We start from the raw sequence: 27,123 nt of genomic DNA, 5'->3' as shown, positions 1-27,123 counted from the left end.
TCTGCAGAACTTCTATCTTCTTCCTCTGCTACATTATTATCATGTCCCTCAGTTTAGTTTTCTCACATGTATTGAGATCTGGCGTCACACATTTGGGTGTTGACAAGTTTGAAATCTGCAACAAACTGTAGATTTCAGTAAGAAGGAAGAGGGAGAGAGAAAAAATGGCATGTTCAGAGCCTCTGAAACACAGAATTGTTCAGCTATTTTTTGCATGGAGCAGTGCAAATCCTAGAAATCAAAAATATCTGAAGTCAGGGTCAAATTATAGTCACTTCAGAATGTGACATGACTTCAGTATTTCACAAGTCTCATGCAAGATCAAAATAGTCTTAGAGAATTCCTTCATGCCCAGAAGCAAATTGCTCTGGTGCACTTTTTTGTGCCTGCCAAACACCAAGCGGTTTCTACACCTTGTGACTACATTAGGCAGTAGCAGCCTCGGCACGTGTTTGGCTCTGGGCACAAATGCCTCCTCACCACCAGAACAGGATGTTAGAAATCATACACAAAAGAAGTTCTGAGCTATGCTAAAACGAGTTGTGATAAGGGAAAAATAAGGAAGTACAATGAAAATTGTACAAGAAGACAAATAGAGGTCAGAAGACATGCATGTCTAAATCTGAGCACATGTAGCCTGATCAGTTTAATCCATTTGCCTTGAATCACAGTATATTGTTATAGTGTGGTTATCTCATATAATGCAATTTGTTCATTAACTCAATCTGAAATCTGATTTCTCAGAAAAAAATAAAATTAAATGGTAGCAATAAAACACTGCCATGTTCCTTTTCTTCCCCATGTTACCTTTACATAACACAGAATTTAACTCTTTAACTGTACTTTTTCCTCTTCTCTCAGAGAAAAATATTAGAAATCCTATCTGTTCCCTTTAACAAGCCAATGTTTGTTTGTCTGTTAAAGGGTGTGTACAGGTAAAACAGCAAACCAGACCTCAAAGACAAGAGCTAGAAACAGAAGCACCTAGTCATAATAAAGGAATTACAGAATTTCTGACAAAACTCAATTTTGCAGAAGGACAGTATTTGATACACTGAGCAGTTCACACACTGTTGCAAAAACATCACCCTAGGCCCTACCCCAGATGCACAAATAGGCTGCAGGTCTGGTCACAATCAGAAGAGCCAGCTGGCTTCACAAATCAGTGGTTTTTTGAATGCAGCCTATAAGTTTCTTTGGGATTGCTGGTGACAAATGCAGTTACGACAGAATATGTAGCATTAACAACATGACTGCGATCACAAATTTAATTTCCTGGGTCAATACTCGGCATAACCGACGACCCAAGACTTACCAAAAGACGTCATTTTTATGTGGGGTGAGAAAGACAAGCCTGTCAATCTGTACCTTAGAATTCTATGTCAAATTCTCATCCCCCATTGAGGTATAAAATTGAGGTACATTTTATACCTTATTAACCACTGTTACGCAAAGCGCTGTTGGTGGGACGGTGGTCAAACTTTCCGTTCTGTGTAGTTGCATTGTATGGAATATTTCCTGGTAGGAGGTGTATTTGGTTTGTGCAAAACATTTCTGGGCAACAAGTAGAACACAACCATGGGATTTTTACCCTCACTTCCTGTTCCTCCCCACGGCCGTGGCAACACAAACCACAGGACTCCGCCCGCGTTCCGTACGTGCTCCAATCACCGTCGGCCCCGTCGTCACACACTGAGATTTGCCTTCTCTTCACGGCTACATGCTTCCAACACACACAAGTGAGTGCACAGCTGGTGGGTATACACTGTATTCTGCCTCACAGAAACAGTCTTAAAACTTCTTGAAATACAACCAGATTGTTTTCTCTCAGATGACCATATTGCTTATGAACAAACTTTTAACTGAAAACAAACTGACTTTTCCTTTTTAATATTTCTCCACAAACCACAGTTTGGGAACAACTGAACTGAAGAAAACTTTGAAAAAAGGAACGAGAAGAACCTATTGAGTGGGATTTTAATTTGCTTCACTAAGTAAATTTAGCTCACAAATATATCTGCATATATTTTCTCCTTTTTTCCTTCACTCCTAAAAATAGTGGTTTTCTGACAAATGATAAGGAAAAAATATACCAAAAATATTCTTTTCCTTCATTTAATTAAGATTAGACAAGATCAAAGTGGTTTTTTATCTGCAAGCAAGAACCTAAACCCAGTTTTTATTAATGTGTGTCAGTATACACAAAAGCACACACAGTTTACTGCTGCATTTCCACAGGGCTTTTTCCTTAAAAATTCACGTTCTTGAGTCCAGGTTTAGAACTGCTTTGTTATGAAGATAAATTTTAAATGCAACATAGATTCAAAATACTGAAAATCAAACTACTGTGAAATCATTATAAAATGGCAATGAAGAAGGAAATATTTCCATTACCATGACTCCCCACTTAACTACAATGATTTTATTAAGAACAGCTATAATATTACTCTCTACTTACATTCTTCTCCAATCCATTTCTCTGGATTTTTACATGCTTTCTTTTACAACTGCCTATCACATATCATCTGTATTTCTTATCCCACTGAAGTTGAAAGATGGGAGTCATAAAAAAGTAATTGGAGAGAAAAGACCAAGACAATGGAACCCTAATGTCTTTCGCTAATGAACTGCTTTTGAACAAACAAGCAAACAAACAAACCCTCAACAAAACTCTCTACTTCAGAATTCTACATTCCTGATGTAAAAAATTGTATTCAAAAAGAAGTGTGAATGATAAAGGTACATTTTGGCCTACAAGACATGCCAGGGATGACTGTTTTAATGACAACTGACTACAAGATAAGCTAGGAGAACTATCTAGATATAGATGACAAAAATAACTCCCATCCATTTGGCATACAAATTTCATCCTTAGGCAAAAAGTTTGTAACGTAGTAACGTGGTACTACAGTACCATATTAAAGAACTTCTCCCAGCTTAGCTAATAGACATATTTAAATTTAGGCTTTTTAAAAATAAATAATAAAGACCCCAAGACGTGGATGATTTTGGTTTTTATCTCAGTTATTACTAGTATAATTTCCTATTGAAAAAGTATTTTCCCTATGCCAAATGGGAGTCAGCAACTACTTTGCTACCCTCATGTATTTAATTTAGAATCCTGCTTTAACAATGTTTACAACCATTTTATTACTTAAGAAGAGACCTAATATTTTGCACATTGGGACATCTTTTTGGGGCAAGGAGGTGGAGAAAACAATTATTCTGAGTTCTTCTTCCTTTGAGATATGAATAGGGAAATTTACATCCTGCAAAAAGCATGGATTTTCCTCTTGAGAGTGAGGGGCAAAGCACATGTCTTTCCTTGTAAATTACTATACTAATTACTTGTGCATGTGGGAAGAAAGCTAGAACCTTTCCCACTGGAAATGAATTGGCAGTGGTCTTGGAGGTGGGGAGAAGGCAAATTTTGATACATGCTCCAAAACTCCTGCTCAGAAGAGTCCTGCGAGATAAGAGAAGTTGTTGATAGGCCTTGCATCTCTGCTGGTACAGAAGGAACCATACAATCCATATGGGCAGATTCCCTTTGCCTAGGAGTGAGAGCCTTAGGGAAAGAACCGAGTCAATCACAGCATCTCTCATCAGCCCTGCAGGAGTGTTTCAGGAGTATGGATTCCTCATGATCTCAACCTCTAAACTATGATTTAAGAGACTTGATAAGCTTATCACTTCAGCGTCTTACCAGAAGTGAATGAAGGCTAGAATTTCACCTCACATTCTATCCTTTGAAGAGGAGCCAACAGATTTTTTTACCAAGAGATTCTAAAACCATCTTTTGAGTAACTCTCTGAAATACAAGCAAAGATGCTTAGCTGTGCTTTTAAGGAATTTACTCAGCTCTACTAGAAACTGACATGTTAGCTAAACAGTTTTCCTTTCCTGATAAAATGCAATGACTTCTCCTAGAAATGCAGTATCTTTACACTGACTGATATTTTCAGTCAGCTTTCCCAGTACTCTCCACTTGCTGATACAGAGAACATTTTCATTCTTCATACTTGTCCAGTACCTTTTTTTATATCATATAGAAGCTATGTAAACAGGTGAAGCAATACAATAACTATTTGAGAAAATTTAAAATTAATTCCTTATCCAAATGGAATGCAATTATGAATGCTATGGACAAAAAGTGGTAAAAAAGTATTCGGTTTGAAATTCAGTAACAATATCAACAAAAAAGTATAACAATTAAAATTAGCAACCAAAGACCACCAACATGAAGGATTTCATGCTAATTTCAATTATGATACTTTAAAAAAAAAATTATAGTATTTTAACTATGTTGGTTTTATTTGGCTTTGCCCTAACTCAGCTATCCAAAGTATTAAAAATACTTCTTCTATATTGCAACAGCCCACTTTCCATACTGAATCATGATTTTAAAGAGTTAACATTTAGCTAAAGGTTAGAAGCAATTTATATTGATCAAAATATAAGTTAGATTAGTAAATGGTAGGTTAATGATTATTAGATGCCCAAGCTAGAGCTAACTGTTATATTACAAGCTTGTTTATAGAAAAAGTGGAGTAAGTGAACCGTCATAAGAACAGATTGAAACCAGTAAGAACAATGGCCAGCACCTGGACTTGGTATCAATCAATTCCGAAGCAGGGGACCTTGGACAGTGCCAGAGGGTCACAGAGACCTGGTGAAGACTCTCCTGACTTCATCCTTTGAGACCACTGACCCAATTCGAGACCACCGACCCAATTCAAGAGAAGAATTGCGCACGCGTGAAGGACTGATAGCCTCATCTTAATACAGAGCGGGGATGGAAGGTGCTGGGGTTATGCCTATGTATTGTGTGTAAGATCTTGGAAAATAAATAGAGAGCAAAAAGCCTTGTTTGGGGTGGCCATGCCTTTCGGAGATGACTCCCGTGCCGCCTGCCGGTGAATAAACATACCACTTTCTAACTTTAATTAGTTAGAGGGTTTTTGCCCGTGACTATATCGGTTTTCAATGACTCAATACAACATGTCTTCTAAAACTCCACTTCTATGTTTTCAAATGCCATTTTGGGACACTGATTTGAAGGATGACATGAGTTAGAAGACACTTATTTTTCTACTTTGTGGAAAAGCATGTTCCAAATATTACTCAGCATCCAACTCACTATACTTCCAGCACAGATTTTGAACCATTTACACAAAAGTTTTCACAGTGTGACTAAATGGCACTGCCAGGAAAGAGCTAATGATGGTGGTGAATGGAGTTTCCATCTAGCTGGCACACAATAACTAGCAGTGTTCCCCAGGGCTCAGTCCTGGGGCCAGTCCTGATCAATGATCTGGATGAGGGGATCGAGGCTACCCTCCATCAGCTTGCAGACAGCAAGCTGGGCAGGAGCATTGATCTGACAGAAGGTAGGAAGGCTCTGCAGAGGAATCTGGACAGGCTGGATTGATGGGCCAAGGCCAGCGGTATGAGGTTCAATAAGGAAAAGTGCTGAGTTCTGCCCTTTTGTTACAACAACTCCAGGTGGCTCCACTGGCTGGGAGCAGAGCAGCTGGAAAGCTGCCCAGTGGAAAAGGGCCTGGGGTGCTGGTCAAGGACTGTGTGAATATCAGCCAGCATGTGCCCAGGTGACCAAGAAGGCCAATGGCATCCCGGCCTGGATGAGAAATAGTGTGGCCAGCAGGACTAGAGCAGGGATTGTCCCCCTGTACTCAGCACTGGTGAGGTCACATCTCAAAGGCTGTTCACTATTAAAGCTGTACCTTGAATACCATTTTGGGCCCTTCACTCAAGAAAGGGATTGAGGTGCTGCAGCGTGTCCAGAGAAGGGCAGTGAAGCTAGTGAACAGCCTAGAGAGACAAGAGAAGATGGCCTCAACTTGCACCAGAAGAGATTTATGTTGGTAACAGGAAAAAATTCTCACTTGAAAGGGTAGTCAAGCATTGGAAGAGGCTGCCCAGGGGAGTGGTGGAGTCACCACACCTAGAGGTATTTATACACCTAAGCCATGCAGATGTGTAACTTAGAGACACAGTTTAATGGTGGACTTGGCAGTGTCAGGTCAATGGTTGGATTCAACCCTAAAGGTCCTCACAACCTAAAATGATTCCAGGATTCCAGAAACCTCCAATACCACCTTGCATTGAAATCAATGGAGTACTGGCTTTTCATATTTGTTTGAACCATTTCCTTACTTTTTATTTAAATCATCCTTCTGGAGTTGTAAATTACCTTTTTTAAAATATGCTCAAGAAGGAAGGAAACAAATTTATAAAGAGACAGGTTCGTATCTATGTGACTCATTGCCATTCAACCCATGATTTACTTCAAAACTCCTTTTATCACTCTGGGGGAAATTCAGACTCAGCAGCTATTCCTATCTTAAGGCTCAGATGTCAGAAAGCATGTAAGTCAGCTGGAATACTCAAGAGATGCAATTCTACAATTAGTTCAGTACTGAACTAAAATCCAGAACTTAATTAAACTAAAATTTTGAATTTAATGGTGAAATCAGTGGAAAGGTTCCACTGATGTTCAAATGCACTGGTCAGCCAGGTACTTTTTCTACAGTTCATGTTCTGTTGAGGGAGTCAATTCAGTTTTCAGCTGTTTGCTGCCAAATATGTGCTTATTTATCTTTGTAAATGCTACTGCTTTTTCCTAGGTAATCTGTTAGAGCAAAAGGCTGGGTTAAAACCACATCTATAACAGAGGTTTCAAGAAGGACCCTGCAACTTTCTGTTGGATATTTGAATTTACATCATATCATGGCTTTTCTCTGTAACTATGATCAAGCAAACTTTTTTAGTTATGGGGAGAATTTACTTCTTCAAACACTACAAACTCCTCAAAAATAAATATATTTCAAACTGTCTCAAATGTGTATTTCAAATGATGATATTTAAATTCTAACACTCAAATCATAATAATTACAATAATTTTAACATCTTGGATACAATAATTACATGCTGGCAATTCCACTATGACCATCTAGATGAGCTGCAAAATGTAAAGTTGTTCTTTTACACAAATATTTTGCAGGGTAAAGCAGCTATATCTGGAAAGCTATATGTTTCTGTTGTTCTGTAAGAATCCAGGGTTTGAGGAGGTTTCTGCCTTATGTGCTTAAGTCAAGAAAAATAAATTTAATACAGTGTTGCAGTATTAATTTTCTAATTAAAGAGTGACAAAGAATTAACAGAATTTGCCCAACAGGAATATTATACTACAGACAGAATGTTCCAAGCAATGCAGGGATACACAGAAAAATAATCATTGCTCTAAAACCTGAGAATTTACAGTTTTTTTTGACAATATTTTATTTTTTATTAATAAGGTTACAAAACATGAAATGCAGTTAAATTAACTGATTGAGATCAAGTTATTTTATCCTTAGAAGTTTATTTTGATCTGTGTAATACAATAAGGGTATTGATGAAAAAGTATATTTCTTTAAAACCTAGGAACTTAGTTCACTTCTTTAACTTCGAAGAACTACATTTTATGCAGGAATTTGCATTAGCCTGATTGTTACTTCTATGCAAAAATGATGACATCGCAGGAATCTGAGCAAAGTAGTTTTTTGCCCGGATATGCTTTTGTTCTATTCTGTAAATAAATGGAGTTTCATAAGTCTGAAAAGAAAAACAAATTCAAATCCCATAAATACAGTTAAAATATCTAAAAGCATATGTGTTGCTTTGTATTTTAGACATTATAAGCATTTGGACATATTTTAGACATTATAAATAGTAACCCTTTAACAAACTAAGGCAGGTAATTTATTAGTATATATATATTATGAAATATTTTGTAGTTCTATAGTAATATCTTATGTCCCAGTAGTGAAAATTTTGCCTTGTGAAATATTAGTCATATTTTAAAACCAGTGTTTTAAGATAAAACTTATTTATTTTATTTTATTCAAGATAAAACATTTATTTCTTTATTTCAGATGAGAACATTTGTACTTACATTTGAAAATTAAATAAGGCAGTGCTTAGATAGCAACACTTGCAAAGTGAAGATTGTAGGGACATTCCTTGATAAGAATCAGTCTTCATTTTAAACTAATCATGGCAGCAAGAGTTTTTTTGCAGCATTTCAGCCAGCACTGGCATGCAGTGGTGACATTTTCCCAAATTCCTAGTTATTAGTAGTAGTTTGGATGATGGAATAAATAACCAGAATATTTAATTGAAAAAACCTTTTGCTATTGCTGTAGTCATCACTTTGAATAACTGCTATTAAATAAAATCATTATGAATAATTGCTATTAAATATATGGCTTAAGAGGCCTTTTTTGTTTCAGTGAATGAAAAACAATGATTCAACTTATAACATTCTATGTTTGCCTCATTTTCCTTATTTCTTTTCTTTCTTTATTTCTCTTCACTTTTTTTTTTTTTTTCTGAAGAAGAAACTCAGTACAAGTGATTCACTGAAAGTTGAGTTCTCACTACGACTGATTCACTTCTGTATTTCTTGCCAGAGCCAAAGAAACTATTTCATGGCTTTTATGTAGGCTTGTGTAGCCTACTTGTTCTGACCTAACTCTCCCATCCACTGAAGCTAATCAAGTTATTAGCATTTTTTGACTATGACATCCAGACTCATGGCATCAAACCACAGAAGTGCTCATGATCTCTGCCTGCTGCAATGCTGGTAACAGAAATTTATGGATGCTGAGGAGCATCACTAGATTCAGATTGTCTGAATAGCATTCTTGACTCACAGTGAGTGAGAGGAGTCAATAAATGGATTTCCAGCTTGAAACCCATTTTATCTTCTAAAGGTAAAGCTCACATAAACGTGTCTGCTTGAAGACACAAGCTGGGCACTCACACAAAAAACATAATGGATTGCAGAATTCCTTTTGCCTTTAGAATTCCCTCATATGTTTCATCCATAAAGTAATACTTTAAAGAGAGCAATTAATTTGCTCTGTCTGTTTAGTTTGCTCTTAAAACTTCCAAAAAGAAGAGCAATACATAACAGCTGAAGCTGCATTTCTGATGCACATATACTGTGTTAAAAATTGAATTAAGAACATCCTGAACAAAAGAACACTGGGCAACAATGATTGCAGATATCATAAATCAATAACCCAGAGCTGAAAGGCTTAATAAACCATTATTTAGTGCAAGACAAACACAACTCACAGGATTCTCCTGTGCCTTACAAAACTAAATACCCTTAATATATGATGTTCAGAGGAGAGATATTTCATAGACTACCATGTTTAGATATGGAATTTGGGGGGGTTGGTGTAAAAAACCAGTTTTGATGAAGAGTTTGGCACAGTCCTAAGTGGTTTCAACTCAGAAAAGAAATTATGTTTCTATTGCTTAAATACAAACTATAAGGTTATATTGTAAGGGATACTTAAGCTATGTACAAAAGTCATGACAAATTTTATGACAAATTGATAAGTTATAGACAAGGAACCATTCTTCTATCTGATGAAATCTAGAAGACCAGAAACCAATGAGGCCAGAGCATGTGCAAGAGCACAGGCACACAATTGCCATCGTATTTATGGTTAGTCTTTAGTATGATTTTCATCCAGGCCAGTTCTTGCCTGATCTGATCTGAAGAAGAGCGCACACATGGCACTGTTCCCAGCAGGCAGCGTGGATGAGGCCACTCAGCTTCTTGCATTTCAAGACTGAGAATTGGGGCAAGACAGAGCTCAGGTACATGGAATGAGCTGTACATGCCAAATGTCTTCTGGATTAGTGTCCATTTTGTTTAATAGTACAGATGCAATCATTTAAATAGTCACAATGAGCCAATTTAAACATGGACAACTGTAACAACTAAATTTGGCCCAACAGAGTTAGTCACAGGATTCCATTAAAACATCACATAAATAATGTAAAAAATAAAGTCCATTGAAATTTACCTTCTGAAGGTTACACAGTTTAAGATGTGCATCTGCCTCCTCTTTTGTGAGGAGAATAGTGTTCCATGGAGACCACTCATGCTGCTTATCCCACCTGACCATAACCAAATCATACAGGTCACTGCAGGCACTGAGAGCTGACTGGCAGTTCCATATGTTCTCAATCAGGTACTGCAGATCTGGAAGCTGAAATGAAAAACAAGTTTAAAAAGGAAGAAACATGTTTCATTCTACAAGTCTTGCACCCATGTAAAAATCCAAATAAAGCTTGGGGTAAAAAAAACAAAAAAATTCTATGCACATGTCATATGATCACTTGGTTAAAGAGCATCTTGATATACATATATACTTTTTGCATAGTTGTTGGAACATCTGATTCTTTGACCCGTCAGCTAGACTTCTTTTAGTGTATTGCTTGCAAACCACCTTTAAAAAGTACACCTATTACTCAAGAGCTTAAGGGCTGCTTCTTTATGATGTGGAAGATCGCATATCACAGGAAGAAGCTGTTGCTTTTAGCCCATTTCTCAACCCGTCAACAACATGCACAAAATAAAGGACGTACAGTCAAAGCCACTGCTTACTATGAGTAACAATGGTCTTTCCAACAGTACCTGAACTAAGAAAACAATTTTACTATCATCCTGGTAATCAACTTCAGACTTCCTGAGATTTTCTAGTATAAGTCTGTATTTCAAATATGCTTCTCGTTGCCGAGCCTCATTATCAAGCTGATAACACGAACGACATCTGCCAATGGTGTGGGAATTTGCAGGAACTGGAAACTCAGCAGGTGCTAAGTACTTTTCACAACTATGACAGAAGTAAACATTTTGATAAAGCCTTAAGGGATCTTGTGGAACCTAAAAATAAAATTTAAAAAAAAAAAAAAAAAAAAAGGTTGATTTCCTACAGGGTATCTTTGTATTACTTGTATGTCACTCTAACATTGTCAGGATACATCTTCCATATCTTCATGCATGTATTTTAATATGTAAAAGCTGGAAGTATTTATTTTAAAATACCCAATAAAGTGTTGTGATTTTTCTTCAGTAGGATACCAAGACTCACTGTATTTTCTTACTGCATTTACTAAAATCAGTTATATAAATCAGTCAATTAATTTTTAAGCTATATGAAGATCTTAAACATTTTGTTCCAGTGCTCTTCCTGGTGCTTTCATGTATGCAGATTGTCAGTTATTCTGGAAAGATGACAACACAGAGAAAACAGAAACTAAATTCCCCACATTTGATTTTTCATGTAGAATCTGGGATTATGGCAAAGATAAAACCCTAGATTATGGACATATTAATATTTTGGCATAAGAATTCAAAGTCATCAGACCCACATAACCAGAGACAACATGGGAAGAAAACAGACTAAACTTCACAGTGACCTCCTCATCCCCGTATTCCTTCATGGGTTCTGGTAAGAATGTAATGTAGTCTGTGCAGAGGGACCAAGTCTGTAAATGGACAGTTTGAGTAGTCTGATAATTTTCAGCCTCTGCTATGGTACATCTGCTAATAAACCTAGTGTAATATTAACTGTTAATTGGTTCTAAATCTAACATCTGCATCTAAATTTGACAGATTCTCTAGTCCTGAAATAAGATTGACTACTGTACGAAGAATGCTCTTCTGATAGATGCAAAACATACATTGCTACTTAGAGGAGCAACATATGATAGTGAATTATATTTTTATGTGTAATCTGTAGTTAGCAAAGAAAAACACTCACACAAAACTACATCTTCTTTGCACACAGTAGCAACTGATTCTACAACAGGAGGCCAGAACAGCTTTTGCTTAGGTGCAAGCTCACTAGACACTGACATGGCCAATGTTCTTTTCTGGATGCATGGCATGCTGCCTCTTGACCAGTAGAAAAAACATTACTTCTTCTCTCAGTATTGGTACCACTTTACTGTTAGATTCTACTGATACCATCCCATAAGATCTACCATTTACAACTTTCAGAATTTTTCATTTCATACACAAGAGTTCCTGGGCTCTCTCAGTGCTGCCAGCTACTTGTCAGGTGATTATAATCATGTCTATGCCACATGCTTCCTAATAGGACAATATAAATTTATATGTATGAAGCCTATGCACTTGCTACATCAAACTTCCTGAGAAGCTCCCCCACCAGTTCTAGAGCAAAATGTTAAATAAAGCTTTCAATGTTTTCCATCCCCCTTCTCTTTAATTCAATGGCCACTAGGTCAAGCTGCAAAATAAGCGTAATACCTTAAGTAATCCAGCAACTCCAGGGTTAAACTCTGGAATTTTGATATATTGAAGAAATAATGTACAAATTCTTTTCCTCAGTCCTTCCAAGTTGCATTCTTTCACCTCTCTTGACATAAGATCAACTTCCCTGTCAATTAATGCCACTATTTCCTGTGTTAATTTACATTCATGCTCCTGGGGAAAAAAAAAAAAAAAAAAAAAAAAAAAAAAAAAAAAAAAAAAAAAAAAAAAAAAAAAAAGGAAAATAAAGTGTGTAACAATAAAGAAGGAAACAAACAAAATCATTCAATGAGACATGAAAGCAAACTATGGATTCTATGCCCATTACCATTCATACCTCTGTATGTTCATGTAAGAACACGTCCACAGAAGCACTCATTAGTATTTCAAGAAAAAAAACCTCCAATTAAACAACTGTAGAACTACAAAAGTGAGAACGCTTACAGATTTTGTTTTAAGGGGCCTGTATATGTATACCAAAGCTGTGAGGAACTGTAAGCCTGGAAGCACTAAAAGATGCTTAGCAGAGGTACTCAACAAGTACAGAATTCTAAGTCTTCAAAGGACCAAAGAAGTATTTCCCTAAGAAGCTTCCTTTGTCTGTGAGATTGGAGGTGTAATATGGATGGGTTTAAAAAAAATGCCACAAGAAAACCAAAAAATCCACCACACAAAAGGCATTGGGGAACTTGACAGTATGCCTGGAAATTAGGCACTTCAGTATTTTAAATGTTGGGCAAGAGACTCTCCAGAGAGGGAGAGACATAAGAGATGAATAAGTTCAGTGATTTCTCAGGTAAAAGAGAGTGCTATTTTACAGAAATTCACTTGTTCACTACAGCAATATTGACTTGTATTAAGATGAGCAAGAGTTCATAAACCAGAAATGCTCTCGATGCCATAGTGACTTTAAATCAAATACTGGCACTACTCAAACAAACAGCAAGATGCTTGTTTGTTTTAATAAGACCAGGAAGCAGCACTCTATTCTAGGCTGATGTCAACAGTGTCATCCTGAAAGGACCTTGAAACTCATTCTTTTTGTACATGAATAAATAAATAAAAGCAATATGAAACACTAGGAAAAAATATAAGCAGCTTCTAAATAATTGGGAACATTAGCAGCAACAGTGCAGGTGGGGAGTGAGGGGCAAAGAGAAGAAGAAAAAATCAGTGTTTGCTACCCATAAAACTGGTAATCCAATAGATTGATAAGGTTCTAAACAGATATTTCAAAGAACTGAGAAAAAAATATTGGTAATTGCCATATACATCCCTGCCACAGTTCTCATAAGGTTGATATCAACTAGTAAACTAAACTTTGGACTAAAATTGTATTCTGTATTAATATACAAAGAAGTCTAAAAACATGGCATTAAAATTCAAAACCTGAAGACAAATATGCACATGATAATGTGAAATATGAATTTAGAGTGCATCTAGAAGGTAAATTACACTCACACACCAGGTAGTACAGGAGGTTCTCTAGCTACCAGCCCACTATCATGGCACTTGTCTGCTGGGAGCAGCACTGCTTATGTGTCAACATAATTAAGTGACAGCATCTTTGGAAAGCACAACTTCAAGCTAAACATTAATAGAAAACTAAACCTTACCTTCACTGTACATTTGAGTGTTAACAGCACAGATATTCTCTCATCTTTTGGGATGTCCTTTGTGCTAATGCTTTGGTAGACTTCAAGTAGCTCTTTGCCACGGAGACTGTTCTGTGTATCCATTTCAGTGATTTTTCCATCATATGCTTTCCACCTCCTAGGTTGTGCACACTTCAGAAACAATTTGTAAAACTCTGAGCTATTAAAATCCGACCACCAGCTGCACGATTGCATTATGTTACATCAAATTTCATCAGAGCAAATAGGGACTTAACATTAATGCTTGACTAATGCAAAAGTCTAATTCTATTGTCCATAGTGATAGAAGAATGTCCTCTTCCACCAAAGCAAGCATTCAATTCCACACTCTGTTTAAAGCTGCATGTCATGACAATTCTGACTTACAGGATATTAAAAGCAAATAATATTCTCCTACAGGGATATGCTCTACTTCTTTAAAGTGATTTACTGACAGTAGCATTAGAATACATTTGCTCTGTATTTCACTTTGCAGTCATAAATCCCTTCAAACTAACAGTAAAAATCAATAGGTCTGTTGACTGTGTAAAGATTGCAAATTTAAGACCTTAAAGTCTGCTGCAGTAAAAAATATCTCCAGGGAACTGTTCTATTTATACTAGTTGAAGAGAAGGATAGAAGGAATACACTTTGTTAGAGCTAGGGAAAGGTCTGTGTTTACAGTTTATCAGATACTTCACCTAGCTTCTTGCTTGCTAACTTAACCACGTGCCATATGCCTTATGCTTCAATTATCTCTTTGCACATCTTTAACTTTACAGTAAGAAGTTACATGATGTCACCTGCCCCATGAGGTCTGAAAAGTACAACCAATTTTTTCTTTCCAGAAGACTCGATATGATTGCAAATCACACTGTTACATAAGAAGACACATATCCAACTCCAATAGAAAAAGAGTTTTCAAAAGCCTCTACCCATCATTACTTAACTCCATTTCCTTTTCTTAATGGGGAGAGGTATTTGAAACCTCTTTCTGCATATTAATTACTCTTTTTCACTATATTTGGAATCTAAGTGTTCACTAACACTCACAAACTTCACCTTGCACTCTCAGTGTGACCTAACAACAGCAACACTTTGTGTAGCATTCACATGCTAGTAGTTTTCTGGACATGACCCCAGCATTGACACAATCATTATTTTGATGAAATAGACTTGATATGGTGATAAGTAATAAAAATACCAAGAATATAAGCTAGCTAGAAGAGATTTGATTAGTTTTCACCACAATCAAAACAGACTTTTCCTCACTTTTAAATAAATAAATTTAGGTAAGCAAAAGAAAGACAAAATATTTTTTAAAAGGATTTAACATCAATTTAATGACTTTTAATTACATTATCAGTGGGGGCAGAACTCTAAAAGGAGATTTTGTTAAACCAGAGGTCGTATTTCAGAGCCAAAACTAAAAATGCAACACCAAAACCAGACATTAGCTAAAAAAAAAACCAAAACAACCAACTCTTAATAACTTGGTGAAATCTTTGGATTTCTGCAAAACTAGAGCAAGGCAAATTTTTCTCTGTCATAAATAGGGAGTATTCTACTGTATCCTGATTTTGTTTCACAATCTTTGTACAATATGAGAAAATCTTTAAAAAAACCCAAAACAAAACAAAAACCTCCCAAACTTTGCAAACAATAAAATTCAGACCAACTTAGAAGGCCTATCATGCTGTCAATCCTTTGTATGTTAGGCTGGGACAAACCACTGTTTCCCATGTAGTAGTTAATTCAGTACCTAAATTTGATCCTCTCCAAGGAAATCACTTGCAATAACCAAGAAAGGTCATTTGCTTATGCTAGAAAGAATCAATGGCCAAAGTAGACCCTAGGAAATAGAAAAATTAGATTCTTTTGATAATTTGCAAACCTAGTATGTGCAAGCAGTCTTGGTATCCCGCTCTGCAAATGACCCTCAATACAGATCAACTGTGTTATTACAATTAATTCTTCGAAAATATATCTGTAACTTTTGTATTTTTTCTTACTGCCTTATCATAGCTGGGTATTACATAAAACATTAAAAAAAAAAAAAAAAAAAAAAAAAAAGCAGCTTTTTACAGAAAGAAGAAAGAATCAAAAGTTCTCTGACTTCAGGACTATTTTTCTGTACTCCAGATTGACGTGAGAAAAACTAAAGCTTTGAGATCTTCTGCCAGCTTTCTCTTGTCTTTTAGTCTGCTGGCAGTGGTGTGGAATTTACAATAATTCTGTTATCTGTATTACTTCAGAAAGCAAGGCTACTACAACTACACTCTGCTGCCAATGCATGAAAGCAGAAAAAGTGCCTGAGGTGAGAAACACACCACCACAGACAGAGAGAAAAAGGCAAGTATAATAAAAAAATCCATAGGATGTCTGCAGAAATAGTACAAAGCATGAAAGGTATGAACTGACTGATAGTTAATAATTACACAAATTTCTTTAAGTATGATTACTGTATAAAATCTTAATCAAATACTTCCTCTCCAAAGTACAAATGCTGAAGACGAACGAGCTCAGCATAAAGAAGAACCTCATAGAACATAGTGCACACACAACCAGTATCACCCTTCATAAGAACACACATGCCTGTGGAGGTACATGCCCAAAGTAGAAAAGAAGGGAACAAAGGTTTCCATGGAGAAGCAAGTTTTGTACCACATAGGCTACTGCAGCTTGCAGTCTTCAGATGTTATTCCAGCTTTAACTGGCACATGTCCAGATCGACACTACCAGCTCCAAGTTTGAGAAAAAACTAAATAATCCCTAATCAAGCACTCAACAATAAATTGTAATTTAAAGTGCTTAAATTGTACTGTTACGGTCACAGCAAACTATCCATCTAATTTTGAGACTTACAAAACTTTATTTCGTTTATCTTTTTTTTAAAAATGCAGAAATTGTTACTTTTTCTCCCTCTGAGTTATAGCTGTCTGAGCTATAGTCCCTCTGAGCTTAGATGTCAACAGTTTAGAATAATACTCAAAACCCTACAGCTGACATGACAAAAAACCACAAAAAGTTGCACTAGTTCAGAAGCTCTATATATTTTAAAACTAAAATGATTACAGTCCCTTTCATGAAAAATGTAATTTATACATTTAAAATAGGAATAAATAAATTATTAGTAACTGCTTCAGGAAAATGTCCACTGTTTGGAAAGACAAAATATCTGTTGTCTCTGATGTGCCTCCTGATTCTCCAAACATCAACTGTCACTGAGAGTTCTTGTACTGAAGAACATTATGCTTCTGATTCTAGATGTAAAAAAATTGTACAGCTTGTCAGAATACGTGCTGGATTTAATTTGTACAGGTAGGACACGAAATCAGTCATCATGAGAAAAGTAATGACAAAGTCAGTTAAGAGAAATATATTTGTTTTGACTGTTCCAGGCTTCTTTGTCTTAGAATGTAACAGAAAAGATTTTAAGTAATAGAAGCAAACATTAAACATAGAAATTATTCAAGGCTCTGAAAAATATTCCTAATTATTTGGTTTTCTGATTTTTTTTTTCATTCTTGAAAGCAGGAAGATAGAAAACAGTCATGCCACAGCAATAAACATGGCAACAGTTCCACCAACATTTCAGATAAGCAAGTTGTTCATAATGAGAAATGTAATACATTTTATCAAATCACATTTAGAGTACAGTTCCCCTGCATCCCAATAAAAAGGATGAAAAAAGTCTCTTTTGGACAAAACCACCATTTTTACTTTTCAGCACTAAATAGTCAAAACTTTAAAATAATAATAATAATAAAAGTAGCTAAAAAAATTTCCGTTGCAGTATTTGTTTTCATAATCATGTCACATACTTTGAAAATAAACCATTACTTTTTTTGAATGGCTGGACATCTACCTAAAAAGACAAGGTTTTTTACATTTTACATTAAGATTTCACTGAATTTAATGCCATTTTAAATCATCTTTGTGAATGAAGGAATTCTCATATTTTTTTATAAAGACTGAAGAACACTTATCTATAAATATCGTCCCCAAGATTATACCATAATGAAATCTCAAGTTCTAATGGAATTAAAGTTAGTGATTTCATAACTGAGTTTAACATCAGATTCAAACACTTCTTTATACAGGAAAACAGAGTAAATGCTTTCTTTAATGACAGACATATGATAACCAGAGGCCTATGCTCATCTGGGAAACTAATGACAAATTTACTTCCAGAAGGATATTTGTATTATTATAATTAATTATATTTATTGTTCATATTTTTTATAGTTAAGAGACTTAATGATGCACTGTTCAACCTTAAATCAGTCTGACAGCTATGAAATTCTCAGCTTGGAAAAAAAATTTACTGAAGCGTAATGACATGAACAACCACATAATTTGGATATTTATAACATTAGCATTCACATGATTAGCTGTTAAAAACTACAGAAGTTACTTTTTGTACTTTGCAGGTGTATTTTCTGTTCCTGTACTTTGGCATTCTTTATGATCAGAGTAATTACTGACCTTATTCAGAAGGTGCAGTATTGCTTTTTGTTGATTCTCCACATTGGCATGTATTTTGTGCATCCCAATGCAAGCAATGAGTTGTGTCTCTTCTTCCAGGAGTGCACAAAGTGCTGCCTTTCTTTCAGCTCCAGTAAGAGTTCTGTTAATTCGCTCAGTCTCCTCCTGCATCCATACTGCAGATACAAATATTTGGGGTTTTTTTACAAGATGCTTTCCAGCAAAACTTCTGCTTTCATATTTAAGAAACAACATAATTGACTTTACTTTCAATATTCACTAAAAGCTAGTTTCCATTTTAGGGAATTTATGGTTATGGCTATTTTTAATACATGCAAGATGGCCTAGAAATGAATGTAAATTATACAGATGTTCTGTGAGAGTATGTGTGTGTACATCAATTCCAGACTGCCAATTTTTACTCCAAACTCAAGGGTGAGTAGAAAAAAAAGAAGCTCTATGCGAGAAAAAGAATTTAGCTCCTGTGGAAATATATTATGAAATGGCTGCATCCTACTGTGTACCACTAGCACTCAGTGCTGAGAATATTACTGCTTCTCCCTGCATAAATGAGTAAAATCTAAAGAAGCTTGAAGTCCTCCAAAACTGAGCTAAAACTTGACTGACAGTCATATTTAGCACTCTAGGTCTTACACTGAATATTGCAGCGGCATCACCTCTTGCCATCCAAGGCAGATGAATATACATTAATAATTCAACAGTCATTGCTTTACTCTCCCTTTCCTCTTCTACAACATAACCCTCCAAGTGGATGAAAGTGGCCACAGGAGAAGCCACACAATGGTCATGACAGCAGCACATGGATCAGTATGTGCTGTAGAAGAATCTGACCCCTTGACACTTATGCTGCCGATATACAGACTACATGGCTTTAGAGAAATCTGCTTGTAAAATCAAACTGTGTTTACTGCCTTTGCATATCCTGTAACAATTCCTGGCTTCTCTGAAGAGTCTGATCCAGTTCAAATACCTCTGGAGTTTTGTATGGAATTTTGTAAGATACAAAACTTTAACATTCCTGAATAATACCTCCAAGTGTTGTTATCATTCCAGAACAGTCACACAAAAGCAAAACCCAGTAAAAGAAAACCATCCAATATGTGATGCACTGAAAAAGTCTGTAACATCCTGGATCAGGTAAGATTAGAGGCAGGAGGAGGGAAAGGAGGAAAGATTATTTTCTGCCTGTGGCTTCTTATCTACAATACCATATGCTTTCGATTTTTAAATATTTCAATTAATTTCCTTAAGGCTCTTCAAGCTGTAATATGACAGCTGTCTGACAAGTTCTGAGAATCCTAAGATATATTTGAAACAAAGCCAATTCAGCAAACAACAGCATTATATAGAATTAAGTTATAGAAAGCTTTATTTTGCCTGAAGGGGGCAGCAACTTCTAAGGTGGAACGAATAAATAAAGTGAGCAATTTTATACTCCCAGAAATGAAGAGTTCACTCACCATGGATACTCACCTCTTGATTCCCATTTACATGCAACCAAGTTAAAACACTTCTCTTAGATTATCTGTTCTACAGGCGGAGATTTTACTCATTACAATTTTTATTCCAGTGCTTCTACAGTAAAATAGTCCATACCTTTCAAATAAACAATAAATGTCTATGCAGACATGCTGAATATATAGATAGATCTCACTTGCACTATATATTCAATAAGCAAGTTTTTGTACCACCAGGAATTGCTTGTACTGGGTGGCCCTGTAATAGTAACCCTGTTGTGATTGCAGCAATAACCTTCACAGATCCCTGGAGGACAATAGTCTCATTCTCTTACTGTCACAATGATTTAGCTTGTGTAAACTGTTGGCACTATAAGAACGCAAAATTGTTTCACATGCAGGTAGGGAAAAACCCCAACTACCTAGAATGATTAAGCTCTATTAAAATGAAGAGCATGACTACAAATCTCCATGTAGAGAAGCAACTAGTCAACACCAGTTAACAAAAACTAAACAGTGAGATTGATACCAGACCATTATTTCCAACAAAATATTAAAAAACATTTTGAATACTGGAATTTGTTCTCTTCTGAAGGGGCACGTTTTTTTCTGGTTGCCTAGATGTGAAATTCCTGAACATGCTTGACTAAAAGTTTTATTATTTATAAATCCAAAGTCATTAACATAAGCAAGAGGCACTTGCATAACCCTAAGTTTTAAATCTAAAAATATCATGAAGATCAGCACTCTTCCATAACTTTAACATAACTTGGTTGTTTCTACTGCAAGTAAGACTCTTCACACTTAAAAAACAAATGCGGATCATACACCTCATAGCACACTAGTCTGGTAGTCTAGAAGCACCTTCTTGAAAATATTACAGAAAATCAGATGCCAAATAGTAAAACTTCTCATAAGTGGTATGAAAAAAAGTACTATTTGACTACCTTGGCTTTTGATTACTTAGTGAGATACACCTTTAAAAGGGCTTGACTTGGGAAGTGAAAAGCAAACCATCTAAAAAGAGGGGGGTAGACAACCCCAAACAAACCACAAATCTCATGAAGATACCATCCCAACAGCTGCAAAGTTCAAGACAAGCAACAATTTTTATATTTGTCACGAACAGTGATATTTATAAATCATTAATTAATTCAGATAAAGCAATTTGTTCAATGCCACACAAAGTATGACAGCATTAAAGGATTAGTGTATAACTTGGGAATTTTTGAATCGTGATCCTAAGCTCTATGAATAACACATGCCACTAAATTTATGCTTAGTTCACCTCTGAAAAAAGAACAGAGATGGTTTAAGGTAGGGCAGGTGGCTTTGCAATGAACTAGGTAATCCATTGGGTCAGTTCTGCTACAGGGACAACAATATCTAAACTGTCAAAGAGCTAGACAATAAAGCATTGTAGCCTAGATAACACAAGAGTTGTTACAAGACGCAGTACAAACCTCTGGCTTCAAAAGAGACATTGTCAAAAACAAAAATTTGCCTTGCTGTTTCATTTTATGCTGGCACAAGCATACAGCTTTTCACTGTTTCTATTCTTCCAAAACGACATACTCTAAGTTTTTTGTTCAATTTGCACCATTAGATTCTTTTAAGGTTTTATGTCAATTATCTACAGTTTTCCCATTATTTTTCTGGAAAAATTTAGAGGTGCTTGCCTATATTAGACAACATCTATTCTAAGAACAGGAAATGTCCTGCAGAACTTCTAAAAGATTTTTAAAATTTTGACAACAGAGTTTTGTGAAACATGGAATGAACTAGAAAGGAGAAAAAACATCAGTAGAGGACAACTAAGACAAAAGGAATAACTTCTGTCATATGCTGTAAAATTCTGTACAAAAATTTAATCCATTATAAAAAAAGTCTATAGCAAATGATGAATTATGGATCTGAATACTAATTTCTTCACAGAATTGTTTTCAGCATCTTAAATGTAAAGTGAAAAATAAAAGTAACTGATCTAAAAAAACCCCTTTTTATTCTTCTAGTTGACCTTAACTTTAGACAAAAAAAATGCTAATAAAACTGCCAAATAGCACTTTTCTACAAAGCCAGTTATTTCCAAAAAAGGTGTACTGGTTTTGACTGTGATAGAGCTAATTTTTAGTCATAGTAGCTTGTAAGGCACTGGATGTTGGTAACACAGGGATGTTTAGTTATTGCTGAACAGTGCTTACAGAGCATCAAGACCTTCTTTCTGTTTCTATTAGTACATGAAGGTAAAATAATTATTTAAAATCAAAAAAATTTCACTGTAAAGTGGAAAAAAATCATGGAAGGATCTACAAAAACACGTAAAAACCCTAAGTTTGTTTTAAACAAACTGTACTATTTTGCTGCTTTAAGGATATCTCTTTAAGAAAACTTACATTCCAAGTCATGGTACAGTAGCTCGAAGTCTTCTTTTGTTTTAGGATTCAGTTTTTTCTCATACTCCCTCCTCAATTTATCTTCTTTCTCCCTTTTTTTCCGTAATTCTTCTTGTGCCTCCAATGCCAGCCTTAACCTCCTTTGCTCCTTCAGATTTTCTACTAAATTTATAGCATGCCAACGACGGAAATATTTCTGTAATACTATTACCTATATTTGGTACAATACCAAAGAATTATGAATTTAAAACAACACAGTATTTTGTAGCATAGTATTTTTTTCTTAACCTTTATTTTCTCCAGCTCCCTAACTACATTCTAAGATTTTTCTTGCACTGAAACTGATTTAAATGTTACAAAATCAATCATGTACTATTAGTTTAAGCACTAGTGTGATTACTCAGGTAATGGCAGGAATTTAACCAGTGAGTACAGTGGATAAAATAGGCTCAAATAATCAAATCAAAATATAAACTACATGTAAATATCTAGCTTTCTTTTAAAAATCCCCCCTTAAAAATGTTTTTCGCATGTACTTTTTTTTATTCTTTTTCATCTTGCTACCAATTTACAGAGTGGAAACGTATACACATTTGCAAAATTTCTTTTAAATTTCTAGTTACAAAAATCAACACATAGACACAAAATCAATGACATTTTATTTGTAAACAAGCAATGAAAGTGAAATTACAAATGCTGTTATGACAGAAATGAAAAAAGAAAATTAAATTCCCAACCTTCCCAAGCTGTGGCTATTAAGGACTGGGGAAATGTCTACAATCTGTTAAGGGAGGATACTGCACAAACCTCACCTTTTTCTGGCTGAGTTAGGACTTGCACTACAAGCAGTTTAGGTAGACCAATACCATGAGATACTAAGGATACATCGAAAGCACATGCACATGTACCATGCACAAAATCATACTAATACACTGTCTCTGGTAATATCTTAATCTAAAACTTCTCTTGAAGCTATCTTCAAATAGTATTTCAATATGGACCTGTGCAAATCCACCAATGTGAACCAACACCAAGCTGACATCTCTCTACTGTGCCTTATAAATTATCTATAGATACACTAAAGATTTCAGTGTCACGAAAGACCACAGTAAAACATATTGATATTCCTGAGGCAATTAGTCCCTACTTGGGTTTCACTTCTACGAGAAGCTCATTGCTGTCAGCTAAAGCTGGCCAATTTAAGAAGTTCTTACAAGAAAACTTCTACCCAGAAAATTTCAAAGATCTTGCCAACCATGTCAATGTAATTACCAATACAATTATTCTACTTAGACACTTGGGAAATCAACTGTTTCTCCTTTCAGTTGAATTCAGACTGTCTATTTTCAGCAATCAAATTAATAACTAGAGCATTCACAAAGCAGTGCCTCACCTAACACAATTTAGGGCATACTTGAGTTAGATGTGCAGTCACGAAATGCATGGCTTCCAAAAAGCAGTGTGGAATGCCTAAATGGCATCCTCTGCACAATGAATATGCAGAATCTGTAATCTGAATGTCTTCACGAGGCAATTCAGTGCACCAGAAAACACCATGGATCCACTGCCTGTGTTTGAACAGCCCATTTCTATCTAAGTGTCAAAGCAGAGAGCTTGAACAGAAATCCAAAACAGAACAATTCGCCCAAGGTAATCTCCTAAGCCTGATAAAAAACCCAACCAAATGGACAACACAAAACTCAAAAGCTGAATGCAGATCTCCTTAATCCTAACCCAATACTCCACCTGTTTCAGGACATATGTTAAGCATGTAGCTTAGATTCTTCCAAAGAGATCACGAGATTGTTGTCAGAACAAGCCTGTTTAAATCTTTAATGCTCTTTTAATCCTTAATGCTCTACATGGAAACTTAACTGTCACTGTGAGACAGAAAACAATAAATTCAGAATTCTTAACATTTAAGAGATTGCAAGGTACTAAATGTCACTAAAACCACAGAGCAAATACACGCTTCCCCTGTATCCGAAAGATGACAAAAGAAGAGCAAAAGAAGACATTTTACAGTTCACTTTTAAATTCAGTCTTTGAACACTCTGAACACTCAATGAATATTCAGATAACCTTCACAATATGTTATTTTACAGATAGTTTCAAACAGATAAGGCTTTACCGCTTCAAGTCTACGTTTATGGTACTCCTCTGCTGTAAAATACTTTCCAGGAGTTATTAGTTTGTCAGTCATGTTTGATACATAAAGGCCGATAGTCATCTGAGTCGATGTTGTATTTCTTGTTTGTTGTTGCTTATTTTTTTCCCTAACTGTCTGGGGAAAAAAATGCATGTCAGATGTGAAGAAAATACACAGAGATTTCCCCCCCCTCCCCCTCATTACATCAAGTGGCAAAAATAGCTATTTGCAATAGGAATCACAAGACTAATGATATTTATCCACTAAATATTTTCATTTGCACATTTATCTCAGATTTACTTTGTCTTTCCTATCAGAAATAGTGTCAGCATTCCATTCCATTTGACAAAAACAACATTCTAAAAAGACATTATAAAGCCTTTACCTGTGTTTCCTTACAAAATAACTGAATTCCTTTGTCAGGTCGTTTTTTGGGTTTTGTTTGTGATCCTGCATTATGAAATTCCACTCCTGTTGACACATTCCTAAATCCACCCAGAAAAGGTTTATTATAGGTAGGTCTTTCAATTTTTACAACTACTTCCTGAAATGAATCCGAACCTGTTAAAACGGAAGTTCAAAAATATAAATGTTGTTTCCTTCAGTAACACATCTAGATTAGACCGTAATTATATATGTATCGATAAACGTGTAAAACCAGCGTTTACCTGTTGGTACTCTGACAGTTATGACATCAGGCATGTGGTAATCCTGTTGAGTAACTTCTCCAGGAAAACATTCCTTATTCTCAGACTGAACAGTTTCTTCAAAATTAGGCCCAGTATTCCAAAGTGATTCATTATCCTCAATCAAGCTTGCTAAAAATAAAACCAAAATTCACTCCTGAGAAGCTTCTCAAAACAAAATAATAACTCTTTCAAGTTTGCCCCAGGATTATTTTATTACAACAGCACCACACAGCATAATCATAGTTTTTACAGCTGGAAAGACTTTTTGAAAGCTGAAATAGTATTATCATACAATTTTAAAGGCGATAGCTAATGTAATAGTGTCACTACATAAAGATGTTCCTGGCCAGCTACTCAGAATGAGAGCAGATGGATGCAACCTAGCCAGGAGGGAAGTAGACAGTAAGTCCACACTAGGAATTGTTATTCACCGTCCTCATGTGCTGAACAGGATATGCGCCATTCTGCTCTGAAGAGCTAAGAAAATGGGGTCCTGTAAGGGGATGTGAAAGTGACTGAAGACACCCAGAACACTGAAGAACAGGTGTAAGAAATGATGGAGCATTTGAGGGACTGGCAAAGAAAGACAAGGATAAAGAAGGGTGGCAGGTAAGTTAGAGGAGCATCTAGGAAAGGTAGAATAGTAAGGTGATTTCTATAATATTGGCTAAATTTAATTTAAAAGCACATTCAAAGTATGTTACCTACTCATACACATTTGTGGAAATAAGGATCATTCTATAAAATGACATCTAGAAATGACTACTATAGTTTGAGAAAAACAATACATTTCTTACCTTTGGAGTATGTTTCATATGAGAATTAGAAAAGTTATTGCAGCACCAAATCCCAGCAAGCATAAACAGAATGAGGGTGTGTGGGGGTGCAAAAACTATAACCAAGTTGAAGAATTTATACCATTAATGCCCAATATTTTAACAACTTATTTACCTGTCTCTGTCCCATTTACTGTATTCTCTGGTAGTACTGAATTTTGAGAAGGAGACTGCTGGTCCCAGCCATCCTCTGACTGTGCAGTGCCTGCAGATTCTGGAAGCAGAGACTTCTCTGCTGGCTCCCCAGACTCCCCAACTGCCTTTCTCTCTGAGGATGCAGGTGATTCCTCTGCACCTGACCCATCTGATGCAGCTTCCATTTCTTACAGCATCGGTTGCATGCTTCTAACCTTTCTGCAAGAATCAACACAGGATCTATTATCAATTGCATATTTGGCACATTTCTACTACAAGAATTATCGGTAACTTACTGTCCTGGAAAGCTTTTCCCGTATCTATTCCCAGAAGGCCTATTGAGAACAGCTTGAGATCTTTGCTTCCACCAAACAGAAAGCCCTTTTGGCTGGGGTTTACCAAACGTAATACTCCAAGGCAGGCAGCCGCCAAAGTTTTTTTTTTTTACCTCTCGTTTTCTGCCTAGAGAACAAGGTGGTCCAAGCGGTCATTACCCAGAGACAGCACCCCTTTATGGTTTTCCAAGTTGCCACCGAAATGACACGGGCTGGAAGAGTCCTAAGCCCACCTCCCTCAATATAAAACCACGATCAAACCCGCACGATCCGGGGACCTAACTCCCGGCGGCAGCCCGGGGACCCCAAACCGCTCGGACGGGCGAGCGGCCCCCGGCACGGCGCGCTCCGGGCGGGACCCCTATCGCCCCCTGTCGCCCCCTATCGCCCCCTATCGCCCCCTATCGCCCCCTATCGCCCCCTGCCGCCCCTTGTCACCCCGCGGCACCTCCCGGCCCGGCGGCGCTCCGGGCGGGCGCGGCTCGCCCAGGCGGCGGCGCGGTCACCACGGCAACAGGGCCGGGCGCCCGGGGAGCAGGAGCGTGCGCACTGCGGAGCGGGGCCGGGCCGGGCCGGGCCGACTGGACACGTACCGTGATGAGAAGGGCCAGCAAGAAAGGGAGAGGAAGCCGTGCGAAAGGAGGAGCAGCTCCCCTGGTTCCCTTCAGCCCACTGCACCTGCACGAATCCGGGCCTGGAGCGGCACTCCCGCCGTGGCCGTGCCTACGCTGTGACCCTGAGCAGGGCGATGATGAGCTCTTACCAGCCCATAGCGGCACTAATGTATGAAAACACCGTTTTTCCTTATATCCTTATGCTGTAGATAGTTGCCGAAGCTGTACTA

The 27,123-nt window shown here is 36.6% G+C and overlaps 1 protein-coding gene across 5 annotated transcripts; it reads right to left on the bottom strand.

Moving 5' to 3' along the window:
• Positions 1-16: 16 nt before the first annotated feature.
• Positions 17-27,123, bottom strand: IQUB (IQ motif and ubiquitin domain containing). Of its 5 annotated transcripts, none has more exons than XM_040062286.2 (12): positions 26,728-26,784; positions 25,925-26,163; positions 24,953-25,102; positions 24,670-24,845; positions 24,267-24,419; positions 22,136-22,346; positions 18,265-18,440; positions 13,759-13,929; positions 12,140-12,316; positions 10,502-10,750; positions 9,888-10,073; positions 17-125 (listed from the first exon to the last, which is right to left on the bottom strand). In XM_040062286.2, exons 2-12 carry the CDS (start codon positions 26,127-26,129, stop codon positions 63-65), a joined length of 1,917 nt encoding a protein of 638 aa, XP_039918220.1. In that variant the 5' UTR covers positions 26,130-26,163; positions 26,728-26,784; the 3' UTR covers positions 17-62. The 5 variants fall into 5 exon arrangements, with proteins under 5 accessions (XP_039918220.1, XP_039918217.1, XP_039918216.1 ...); XM_040062283.2 differs by lacking the exons at positions 17-125; positions 26,728-26,784 and adding exons at positions 7,449-7,617; positions 26,873-27,123; XM_040062282.2 differs by lacking the exon at positions 17-125 and adding an exon at positions 7,449-7,617.

Source organism: Hirundo rustica, chromosome 4 (assembly GCF_015227805.2).
Source record: "Hirundo rustica isolate bHirRus1 chromosome 4, bHirRus1.pri.v3, whole genome shotgun sequence".
Lineage (NCBI taxonomy): Eukaryota > Metazoa > Chordata > Aves > Passeriformes > Hirundinidae > Hirundo > Hirundo rustica.
This window is presented reverse-complemented; position numbering and strand designations above follow the sequence as displayed.

Bases quoted from the DNA above. Each gene is read 5' to 3' on its own strand.
- IQUB (XM_040062283.2), bottom strand. From the start codon at position 26,129: ATGGAAGCTGCATCAGATGGGTCAGGTGCAGAGGAATCACCTGCATCC. The intron at 25,103-25,924 runs GTAAATAAGTTG...TTTTATTTTTAG, and splicing joins AGTAAATGGGACAGAGACAG to CAAGCTTGATTGAGGATAAT. The intron at 13,930-18,264 runs GTCAGTAATTAC...TTGTTTCTGAAG, and splicing joins TACTGCACCTTCTGAATAAG to TGTGCACAACCTAGGAGGTG.